Source organism: Azolla caroliniana, unplaced genomic scaffold, assembly GCF_043228905.1.
Source record: "Azolla caroliniana isolate FFs.n. ecotype wild unplaced genomic scaffold, voAzoCaro1.0.p SCAF_859, whole genome shotgun sequence".
Classification (NCBI taxonomy): domain Eukaryota; kingdom Viridiplantae; phylum Streptophyta; class Polypodiopsida; order Salviniales; family Salviniaceae; genus Azolla; species Azolla caroliniana.
The window spans coordinates 2,879-14,552 of NW_028231294.1; the positions used below are offsets into that span (position 1 = coordinate 2,879).

The window sequence follows — 11,674 nt, forward strand, 5'->3', positions numbered from 1 at the left end:
ACTAGGTAAGGCCTCCATCCCTCAAAAGTAGTATGAGATCATGGTTGCAAGTTCCTTGTCATAGATCATGTAGTTGATCTCAAGAGCTGTGAATTTACGTGAGTAGTAAGCTATCGGATGGTGTATCCCATCGTTGTCGGGTTGTGAGAGGATACCGTCGATAGCAAAGTCTAACGCATCTGTTTCCATTATGAATGGCTTTCTTGGGTTGGGGTGAAGGAATACTATGGCGGTCATAAAGGCAGATTTAGCGCCATAAATGTAGTTTGTTCTATCAACGTCTAACAAAAGGGTCGGTCCTTATGGGTGAGTGCAACCAATGGTTGCACAATACTGGAGAACCCTTTAATAAACCGACGATAGAAATTTGCAAAGCCAAGGAAGGATTGAATGTCTCTTACCCGGGTGGGAGGTTTCCATTCTTGAATTGCGGCCACTTTCCGTTGATCCATGGAAATACCATCAGGAGAGATTATGTAGCCTAGAAATTCTACAAAAGACTGCTCGAATGTGCACTTTTCATATTTGGTGTAAAGACCGTGTTCCCGAAGTCTTGACAGCACCAGGCGGACATGCTACTCGTGGGTATCGAGATCTAGAGAGTAGATGAGAATGTCATCTAAATAGGCCACCATGAATTGGTTGAGATACTCCCGGAAGATATTGTTCATCATGTGTTGGAATACGCCAAGGGCATTGGTTTGACATGATACTCGAACAACCCGTATCGGGTTCGGAACATCATCTTCCATTTGTCTCCTAGATGGAAGGCGGTCCAAGAGCTCTGGAATCAAAGGTAGTGGATAGTGATTGCAGATAGTTACTTTGTTATGTCCTCGGAAGTTGACACATAGACACAAGGAGCCATCCTTTTTCTTGACAAACAAGATTGGTGGTGCGGTCGGAGATTTTGAGTGGCGAATGAACCCTTTCGCCAAGTTTTCATTAATGTATTCACGAAGCGCATCCAACTCTGGTTCTGATAATTCGTAGATGGGACCAAAAGGAGGACATGCACCGTCAAGGAGGTTGATTGCATAGTCGTACGACCGATGCTCTAGTAGCCAATTTGCATTCTATTTCTTAAAGACATCAAAGAACTGCCGATATTTTGAATGAATTGAGGTTGATGATTCGACCTTAATAGCAGCTTGAGCCTTTGTGTGTTCTGTGCCTATGTCACACAATGAGGACTTGTCCCTTGTCCCTGAAACAGGGTGGTTATTCTCATGCCTCACTAGAACAGGTGGAGTGCCTATGACATGCATCGCTTCCAAGCTATTGTTAGCTTTGTCAATCCGAGTTGTAATGTGAATGGATTGCCTACACCAATCCACAATGGGATTGTGTGTCACTAACCACGACAATACTAGAATGACATGGTGTCGAGGGGAAGAAATTAGATCAAAAGCGATCGTTTCCCGATGAGATCCCATGATGAGCTCTAGTGGAATCGTTTCCCCTATGATGGCACCCGATAGGAGCGGTAGTCCATCAATAACCTCGACCGGAATAGGCTTTGTTTTTACAACCTTGAGGATGGAGTGTGTATCACCAAAAAGCACATCCATAAAACATGTTGTTGCTCCAAAATCAAGTAGGGTAGTGGTGTGTATCACCTGGGTCCCTACCTGCAAGCTCACTGGTACAAGAAACCCATTTTGAGATGGTGCCTCATGAATAGAGCGTATCATCCGGCTGATGGAGCCCAATTACATAGCTCTTACTGCACTTGGGCCCTTAAGTTTCTCGGTACACGGCTACCTTTCACCGGGCAAGAAGCAACAAGATGTCCGGACACGCCACAATAGAAACACAAGTTATTGCGTCGATGTTGTTGTGCACTGGACAACGATCGAGACCCCACTTTATCCACCTCCATCGATGTAGGTGAATCAGTGGTTGGGACTTGGTTGGGGACATATGGCGGGGTTGGAGATTGAGAGAAGGAAGAAGGCAAGAAGGAAGACGGCCTAGGCCTTACTGCCTGGTCCACATCCTCCTCTTGATGGAGCTCGAAGAGGCGGTTATCACAAAGTATTGCCTGTGTTATTGCTTCATTTAGCAAGGTTGGCTCTGGAAAATTCAGTAATAATTTTTTTATGTCACCATTTAATCCCCAATGGAATTGATCACATAAAGCTTGATCGCCCCACCCCACATCGCAAGCAAGTTGACGGAATTCGGAAGCGTAGATGGATGTCATGCAATTACCTTGTCGTAGGGAATAAAACTTAGCGAGCACAACTTGACGTCGGTACACCTCTCTGAACATAGCCTCAAACTCAGTGAGGAAGGCTGGGAAATCTTCCAAGAGCGGTGATGTTGTTTCCACCAAGGGAGCGAACCACGCCTCCATTCATCCCGTTAGTAGTGAACCCAAGAGACCGACCTAGTGGAAACCTATGGCATAATGACAGGGTTGTAAGCAGATGATGAGGCAAATCTGATTAAGGAAGCCACGTAGTCGAGAGCGTATTCCATCAAACTTATCGGGAAGGCTATCCTTGGGTTCATAGTAGGATTCTTGGGATGGTAGCGGTGGGTTGAGGGTGTTGGTTGGTGTAACCGAGGATGTGGCAGACAGAAGCTCTAGTAAAGCTTTACAAAGGGTAGCATTCTCAGCTTGGAGTTGTTCCAAAGCTACGAGTATTTGAAGTAGGCTATCGATAGGATTAGACATGGCTTTTGATGTGAGGTTAACATAGAGGGGGTGAGAGTGAAAAGGAAGGTGAACAAACTAGTAAGGACATAAGTAAATGAAACTACAAGACCTCATCGGCAAGACAAGACAAGACATGATTGGCAAGCACAAAAGAGTGATAAGAAAGGAAGTGATTGTCAAGTGCGGAAAAGAGAATCTCATTAACTGGGTGTTATTCACCTTGAATTCATTCAAGGTGAACTCAACTATTTATACTAAGCGGCATACATACTTGTTGCACGCATGTGATACAATAGAGCATGTATGTACGCATGCATGTGCCAAGTGTAAATAATACAAGGGAACAATTATGCACATGATGCTAGCTTAAAATCACAAGGAGCAATTATGTACACATGATTGTATATTGGATATGTTGGTTAAACACATAACACTCAATTATAACATGATCATGTCAAGAGTGCGAATCTAAACATGATTGTGACACTTTCGGGCGATGTTGTGCAGTACGTAATGATTGAGGAAAGGTTGGTGGAATATTTAAGGATGAAGTGAGATTATGTTAAGAGGACAAAGCTAGAATATTACATTGCAAATGTCAACCTTGAATGTTGGTCTCAATATAAAGCAAGAATGCTTATTGATCGTAACCAACCTTATCTCATTACCAATATGAGTAGTAATGCTTGTAGAGCCCTTACATTAGTTCGCACTCGATGTCACAAGTTTGGTATTGAAGTTGCATCATGGTATCAAAATGTAACAAATTTGAAGACATGTAAAGTATGCAATGAAGGCATGGTAGAGGATGAATGTCACTTGCTCTTCACATGCTCGACATATGGTGCAATTCGCGCAAGATATGCTGACATACTAAGAGGGAGCGATAATTTAAGTGCCATACTTAAAGACACCACCTAGAAGGTTGAGCTCATATGTGTATGCTTTATTCGCACATAGAGACTTTGCGCTTCAATGTATGAATACCCCTTCTTAGGAAGGAGACACATATTGTGAACACATGTATACTCTGGTCCCATAGGTCAAAATGGCCTCTTTATGAATGATAAAAATTCTAATTCTGTGTGTGTGTGTATATTGGACACATTTTGTCAAATAAATGGGCTAATTGTTAATATGGAGAAAACAAAATATATGGCAATAAAGACAATACAACCAAGTGGCTACCCCAATAGTTGGTTGTTAGGGCAATAGAAGAGGTGGAAAGCTTAAAATATTAGGGCACTCCATTAGTTGGTTGTTAAGATCATGACGATACATGCATTGATCATTCCCTCCATTCAACCACATATGTTCCTTCCCGACATAAGTGAAACATACCCTTCATTCTCTATATCCAAGTCACATTAGTCTGTTTCTAACATCAGTGAACAAAGACCCTCCAACTTATGTTAAGTCAATACGAGTGAACTACCATCCCCTATCATTTGCGGGTACAAAAAAAGAGGATCAAACAAACAAGTGGCTCGAGCTCCTCTTTTGTCCATCAAGTGTGTGGGTCGGTCGGCATAATTGAAGTGATCGGAACCTTGCAGTTTCTTGTACACGCTCTAGCTCTTGACATGTGTGTGTGAGAGAGACACATTTTTTTGTGGTCATTACTTTACCCTAGTGGTAAGTTGTTACACTACTAGCCTTAGGTCTAGGAATTGACAACAATTCAGTTCAATTTACTTTTGGTTTGAGAATGTCAAACTCAAACCGTTTAAAATTTTTGAAACTTAAATCGAATTGGAATGAACCACGAAACTATTTAACCCAAAACCGTCTAAACCGAACCATTAAAAAAAAGTCAAGGTCAAACAAGATGGTTTTAGAGACCGTTAAAAACGCGGTTTCGAGGATCAATTTTAGGTTTTAAATTAAGGTCAAAATTCAAAACTTCACATTTGAATTTTAAAACGTTTTTAACTTTTTCGATATTTCAAATTTTAGTTTTTTAAAATTTAAAGATTTTTCTTAAAGATATCAAAACTAGGCTTAAAATGTTCAAAACAATATTTAAGAAAATGATCAGCTGTCAGTAATAAACCGTCAAACCGTATATCATTTAAACTGTGGTTTCAAACCGTTAAAACCGAAAACCATGAAACCGATAAAAAGGTTCGAACCGAACCAATTACTAAAACCTGAACCGATTCCAACTGAACCAAACTGAACTGTTTAAATCGTTAAGCCGCGGTTTCGCGAACCGAACCGTTGCAGGTTGCAACCTAGGTCTTAGGTTGAAGTCTAGTATTTTCTCATGTGTCTCTCTCTCAATTACACTGCATATAACAATCGGGTTCGGTTCGGTTCGGTTCGGTTTGAGTGGGTCAAAACCAAACTGGTTTGGAGCCGAACCATTTAAAAAATTTGAAACCTAAACCGAGCCACAAAACCGTTAAACCGAATTCTTAAAAAAAATTCAAACCGTTAAAACCGTGGTTTCATGGTTTGGTAACTTAAGTCAATTTTTAAATTTTAAAGATGTTCCTATAACGTGAGAATAAGGTCTAAAAAATGAAAAGATTGTTTAAAAACAATTTTTAAAATTTAATTTTTATTTGATTTAAAACGTTTAAAAAATGTTAAAAAATAGAAATAAAGAACCCGTTAAACCATTTAAACGGCGGTTTCTAACGGGTTTGAAACTGAACCGAACTTGTTTAAACCGTGAACCGGTTCGGTTTTGCCTATTGTTATGTTAAACTTAACTCCATATATGTATGTACATACATAACATACATATACAGTTATACTGTATACATATATCCTCTTTATTAATTTTTACTACTCTTTTTGGAATATAAAGATTTGAACCCATGACCTCCTCCTCTCTGTCTCTCTGTCTGTCTGTGTCTGTGTCTTTGTCTGCATGCGCCATTAATGGCACCCAACAACTCAACACCAACGCACACTTTTTCCATCATTGCCATCGCCATCGCCATCGCCATGGCTCTCCACCCAGTCCAACGCAGTAGGAACCACAGTAAAGAAGAAGACTGAAGAAGTACAAGAAGAAGCTTCCTTCTCAGACTCTCCCTCTCACACCTGTCCATGGCTTCTAGCCTCTTCCCAAGGAGTGTCTGGTACTGGGAAAGAACAAATTCTCCTCCCCCTCCTCCTGAGATTCCCCCTGGTACCAAAGTAGCTGCAGCTGCAGATGGAGATGGATATGGATATGGATATGGAGATGGAGATGGAGATGGAGATGGATATGGATATGGAGGGGAAGAAGAAGAAGAAGAAGAAGAAGGAAGAAGTGAAGGAACGGGTTCGGTTTCACAGGTTCCCCGGAAAGGCGTCGTAGTTGCGCTCGGATGGATGTTCAGCCGAAGGAAAAATCTTGCCCCTTACTCGCGCCTCTACAGGTCTTTGGGCTGGGATTCTCTTCTTTGTCATCCCCAAGTTGTCAATCTGTAAGTCTTTACCAGTTTCTCTGAGGGTATACTCTATGAATCTGCTATGGTTTTAGGGTTTACTCTCTGGTATAAATCTTCTCGTATTTAATATGTGTTTCTCTAGGATTTTTTATTTGGTGAGAAGCTCCTCGCACTTCTATTTCACTAAGCTTATGCGCATGTTTTAGATAATATCTTTTTGTTCTAAAGCTTATTTCATCTTGGCTTCCCGTGTATATGTCCTCCTTGGCCACAACTCATCCGGGTATCTGTGCTTTCTTTCATTGATCCTCTTGCCTGATTTTTCATGCCTTAGAGCAGATAGATATGTTGCACTAATTGCTTGATTAATATAGGTTCCATGTTGATGCAGCACAGAGTTTTTACGCACAATTGTCGAATTTGCATACATTCCATGTCCACAGACCAAGGAGATGTTACACTAATGATTCAATTAGTGTATGAAGCAAATTATACACAAATTACGGAACTAGGGGAGGTTTCATGTCAAGAAGAGGCGAAAATATATAGTGTAGATAACAAAGTAGATATATTCATTTCAGAGCTTTGAGCTCTCCACTTTTAGGTTGTTAATCTCACTTTCTGTAATTTTGGTTGTTAACTCTGCATTGAGTTCTTATTTTGGTTGTTAACACTGTAATTATTGACACATCATATTAACTAAGGCTGTATGGGTTTGCGTTCTGTTTAATCTATTTTTTGCAGTTTCTTTGCTCATCCTGCAACTACACTAGCACTGAGTATATTGGATGAACTTGCAAAGGTTATGCTTGTATTGGAATTTTCAATTCTTCCTATTTATGGCTTCATTCCATCACTTTTCTTTTGCTTAGCTTTGTGTTTTTCTATTGAGAGATTGATTTTTTTTTCTCAAGGTTATGTTGAATTGTATTTATTCTTTGTTCTAGGACCTTGAAAATGATCCATGTCCTGTGGTGTTTGCAATATTCTCGGGAGGACACAAAGCTTGTTTCTACAAGATTATTCAGGTGCGTCTCTGCAAGATATATAAAAATGATGAGTGCGACATGGAGCATACATATTGTTATGCAATGAGAGGTAGATATTGATCTTTAATAAAGCTCTTAATGTGTACAAATTTGGTAAAACTCAACAATTGTAACAGCACTCCACCTTCTGAAGGTCAGAGCAGAAGTAGAAAAACTTGTGAAGGAAATTTCCTGCCCACATTCTCTTAAGTTTAAGCTATGATGGCTATTTTCAGTAAAGCTAGGTATTTATAGGTGTTTTCACTCTTTAACCATTTCAGTGTAATAACATCAAAGTATATTATAGAGTATACAAAAGATAAGCCCTTTCTCTTTAAAGTTAAGAAATGGCTTCTCTCTTTAAAACGAAAAATATATTGTGCTTATTGGTTCTTTGAAATTCCATTAGTCAAGAAAGCTTTGTTGAGCTCCTGATTCAAATTTCATTGTACTGTCTGCTTGCTTAAAGTGACCTACTTTAGCGTGTTTCCATAGTTTCATGCAATGCACACATTGGCCTAATGCTTAGAAAAGGAAGGTCTTCTCTCTCTCTCTCTCTCTCTCCCTCTCTCTCTCTCTCTCTCTCTCTCTCCATTGGCTACTGGAAGTGGTAAATACAGCAGAGCAAAGTTCTCGAATTTTAAATATTGTGAGAATTTATGAGCAAAGTTATTGGGATTTTTGGAATCTTATTGTAAAGACAGAAGTTGAATATTCACCAGGAGTACACTTATGTAAATACTTATCCTTTGATAATGTAAAGTCTATGCCTCACTCCAGCTTATGTTTCTTGGCATCCGCAGTGTAAGAGACTTGAGTGTTCCATATTGGTTGTATAATGAATTTGGGATGGAGCTCTATGCATTAAACATGTTTGATCAGGGCCTAAGCTAGATCATTCTGTCAGGATTATAGAATGGGGTTGTATGCGTACAACACATCAGATGGATGTGAAAAACTAGATCCTCCTTCGCATTACTATGTTACTTCATATTTGCTGACTAGATTGTTAATTTGCATAATTGTATGCATCAGGTTAAATGGGACAATCACATTGTTTTGGTGTGCGACAGATTGGAGTATACTATATGGGGATCTATCTCATAGTGGGTGGGCCATTATCTTTGGATGATCAGATCATTTCATTGTCTGCCTTATCTTTAATTTGCTGAAAACTTAAAAGCACAAACAAAGTTAAGTTTTCAGCGTTTTAATCTGGATGTCCTCTCGATTATGTCAACTTTACTTTTAGGGAATTTGAGCAGCCTGACTATGAAAAATAATTGCATTTAATAACCCTGGCATATAATTGTGCTTTCTTGTGCTATGGATTTCTCACGCCTGTAATGTACACATTTCTTGTTCCAATCATTCACTTATTGGCATGAACACTGACAATTAAGTCATGCATGTTCTTGTCTTATGTTGTATTATTTTTAACAATTTAATGCATTGCGAAAAGCTAAATCCTGGCTCATTAATGCATATGATTATTTGTTGCAGATATTACAGGGAAAATGTAAAGATGTTGCAATCGATGAGGTAAGAAATATCCTCAGTCGTGAATTTGTTCATGTCCTCTATCAGAAGAGTAGAATTTAGCTTATTTCGTGTCTTCAAATTTTGAAATTGAAGTATGGGGATCTCTGAAGTGAGGTGTTTTTGAACAACTAAACCTTGAAACATCCAGACATATGTTATTAAATGATCTCAACAAATTTAAATAAAGACTTACCTTAGTTCAGACGTCTCTCAGGGTAGGTATGATGTTGTGATGAGGTGTCTTGTTGGGGTTATCTTTGATTCGAGCCCAGTCAATGTTCTTGGTGAACTCGGTGCAAGGTTTGTGAGTCATCAGGTGCTCACTCTTGAACCTGGAAAACCCTTTGCTTTCATTTCATGGGCGGCATCCGCAGTTGGCAAAGGAGTTGATTGCATATTCTCAAGTCAACTTGAACCACAAAGAGAAGAGCTTTGGCGTGCCCTTTACTCCATTGTGGTATATTATGTATTTCACTCAAGTCATTTTGATGCTACTCTGTTATTCTTAAATCATTTTGATGTTTTCTTTGGAAACAAAATTCTTTCAATATAATTATTTTCAAAGACTGTTCTTGCAGGGGATAGGGCCAATTCTTTTCTTCTGTTGTGAAAACGATGAGTTGTCTCCTATTGAAACTATCAAGATATTTGCTTCTAATCTTCGCAAACTTGGGGGCAGAGTGGATCTCAATGTGTGGAAGGAATCTGAACATGTAGGTAATGAGAAAATTGTATTTTGCTTAATATTGTGCATGAAGGCTCTGATGGCATGTGTACACATGCTCTCGCATTATTTGAAACTTGAACGAAATTTCTGTGTAGCTTTTGTATTAAAGCAAAAATGCAGACATGTTACGTACATCAAAATTGGAGTACTTAGTTGTTTGAGAATTCTATTGAGCTTCACATTTTGAGTGGAAATGTTTGATGGGATATGCTTGTATATATCCTTCCTAGTTATGTGAAATTTGAAGAAATTCTGTTTAGTTTCATACATGGCAAAAGGCTGATGGTCTTAGTATGGCTGAAACTTCTATTTGGCTTTGTGTTTTTGCAAAAAAAGATTGGCGATGTTTGTATATATGCATGCTTGCTAGGTATATCGAAATTGAAGGTTTATGTTTTGGTCCAGGTCACTTTCGGCTCTTTCCTGAACTCTACTCAAGTAAACTGAAAAAACTTTTAGATGAGGCCTCATTTCTTTACATAGAACGCTTGCACAAGTCCGCCCAACTCAAAGGCAATGGACATGGAGTCAATTCTCTGCTTGGAATACCGACACCTAATGTGTGGACCAAATTTGCTGAATCTGTTGCAAAGGAAATAGAGCAAATCGCGAAGCTGCCTCATATAAAATCTAATGAAAGCAGCATACGTTGCGAGAAAGAGGACAGCATGGGAAAATATTCAATTAGTTCTTTGGCTACTAGCACATGTTCGGATTCCTCAAACAGAGAAATCATGATCAGGAGTAGGCTCTGAGAACCTGCTGTAACAATGGCACTCCATATTCAATTACATTCTTTGAGGATTCTGCCTATTGGAATTTGGCATGAGACAAATTCTCGCATGTGTATAAATGTATTACATTTTAGTTTAAGATGTTTTAAAGTGTTGTGGCATCTCTTTTTATGTATTTATAGATTTAAGCTCTCTAAACCTAGTAAAAGCTCAAAAACATGGGTTTTCAACAGAATTAAGGATTGTCTATCCTTTCTCACACATTAATATCAATATCAATATCATGGATTCTAGGAAACTGGGATCTTTTACCTTTCCAATATGGCTTACTTGAAATGATTTGGCCTGTAGGTTCATTTCGGTTTCTAGTAGGTGCTAGGCAAGAGATTTTAAGATGATCAAGATTCAAAACCAAAATGCTTAAATGGACGGGAAAGAGCACATGTGCTTGGATCAGTGATATACTTAATTTTGCATTATGACAAAATCTCTCGCAATTGAATTGAATATTTGCATAACAAAGGATTTATATATAATGTAAATGGTTATAAGAAAATCATGATCAGTTATTGGAAAAGTTATTTGAATATCCAATGGAAGCAAAGATAAGTGCATGGGCAAAGAGAATGTAAAGAAGGCAATGAGAAAAATACTTAGCAATTTTTTATGGTCTACTCTCCCTTGTAGTCCTTAAGGAATGTTTTTGAGAGATAAAGATTATATTATTTGGAGATTTATGGAAAATCTCCAAGTAGCAAGTGAATATATGTTTATCTTTTGCATTCATCGTAAGGTGATATTTTATGTCCATTTGAGGTCCCCTTTTACTTGCTTGCTTCTTTTGTAGTTGGTGTTGTCATAGTGGAAATCAATAGCAACATCCTTTTTTAGCTTTCATACACGCATTCGGGGTTATTTCCTTCTAAGGACGAACGAACAGATGATAATTGTTGGTTCATTGATCCACGAGGACAAAATTATTCTTCTTTGAATTCAACTAGAATTGCGGCCGAGACGGGTTTGGAAAAAAACATAGAATGGAAGTAGTTGGAACATATCACTGTCCATACATCTTATGAGCCTTAGACTAGTTGATAGCGTTCAAGAAGAAGCAATATTCACAAGGGTGCTAATCATCAACTCATTAACATTGTGTGAAGCATCTTGATTGAAAATGAGGAGTAACTTTGCTGAATCGGCATTCGAAGAGCATCAAGGAAGACCCATGCTTCACAATCATCTGTAAATCTTGCAGTCATGGCAATCGTCCTTTAAGATGATGATGAGCCTAATTTAGTGGAGGATGTAATGATTGATTGACCTTAGGTGGAAGAAGGCTATGATATGAATTCTGAGCTAGATAGTATTTCCAATTATAGATAATAAGGTTATCCAAACAATGTGGATCTAGACAACTATGTGAAATGTTGATGCCTATGTGGATAAACGTAAGACTAGCATACAAACATTGTTTGTAAACAAAAGGTTATATGTTCATGAGTACTTTATCCTTGACTATAATGTGCATAACGAGATTGAGGTTTGTTATACTTCTATCTTGGAGTAGAGATGTATTAAAGATAGAACTATTT

The 11,674-nt window shown here is 38.6% G+C and overlaps 1 protein-coding gene across 2 annotated transcripts; it reads left to right on the forward strand.

Annotated features, from left to right (window-relative positions):
• Positions 1-5,655: 5,655 nt before the first annotated feature.
• LOC147847567 (uncharacterized) lies at positions 5,656-10,221 on the forward strand. 2 transcript variants are annotated; one of them, XM_087339044.1, is made up of 7 exons: positions 5,656-6,087; positions 6,796-6,853; positions 6,999-7,079; positions 8,583-8,621; positions 8,836-9,078; positions 9,200-9,334; positions 9,754-9,933. In XM_087339044.1, exons 1-7 carry the CDS (start codon positions 5,726-5,728, stop codon positions 9,793-9,795), a joined length of 960 nt encoding a protein of 319 aa, XP_087195170.1. In that variant the 5' UTR covers positions 5,656-5,725; the 3' UTR covers positions 9,796-9,933. The 2 variants fall into 2 exon arrangements, with proteins under 2 accessions (XP_087195170.1, XP_087195169.1); XM_087339043.1 differs by having other exon boundaries at positions 5,684-6,087; positions 9,200-9,338; positions 9,754-10,221.
• Positions 10,222-11,674: the final 1,453 nt, after the last annotated feature.

Excerpts from the sequence above, each read along its gene's own strand:
- LOC147847567 (XM_087339043.1), top strand. The coding sequence starts at position 5,726 with ATGGCTTCTAGCCTCTTCCCAAGGAGTGTCTGGTACTGGGAAAGAACA. Across the intron at positions 7,080-8,582 it reads GTTTCTACAAGATTATTCAG|ATATTACAGGGAAAATGTAA; the intron begins GTGCGTCTCTGC and ends TATTTGTTGCAG. Across the intron at positions 9,079-9,199 it reads GTGCCCTTTACTCCATTGTG|GGGATAGGGCCAATTCTTTT; the intron begins GTATATTATGTA and ends CTGTTCTTGCAG.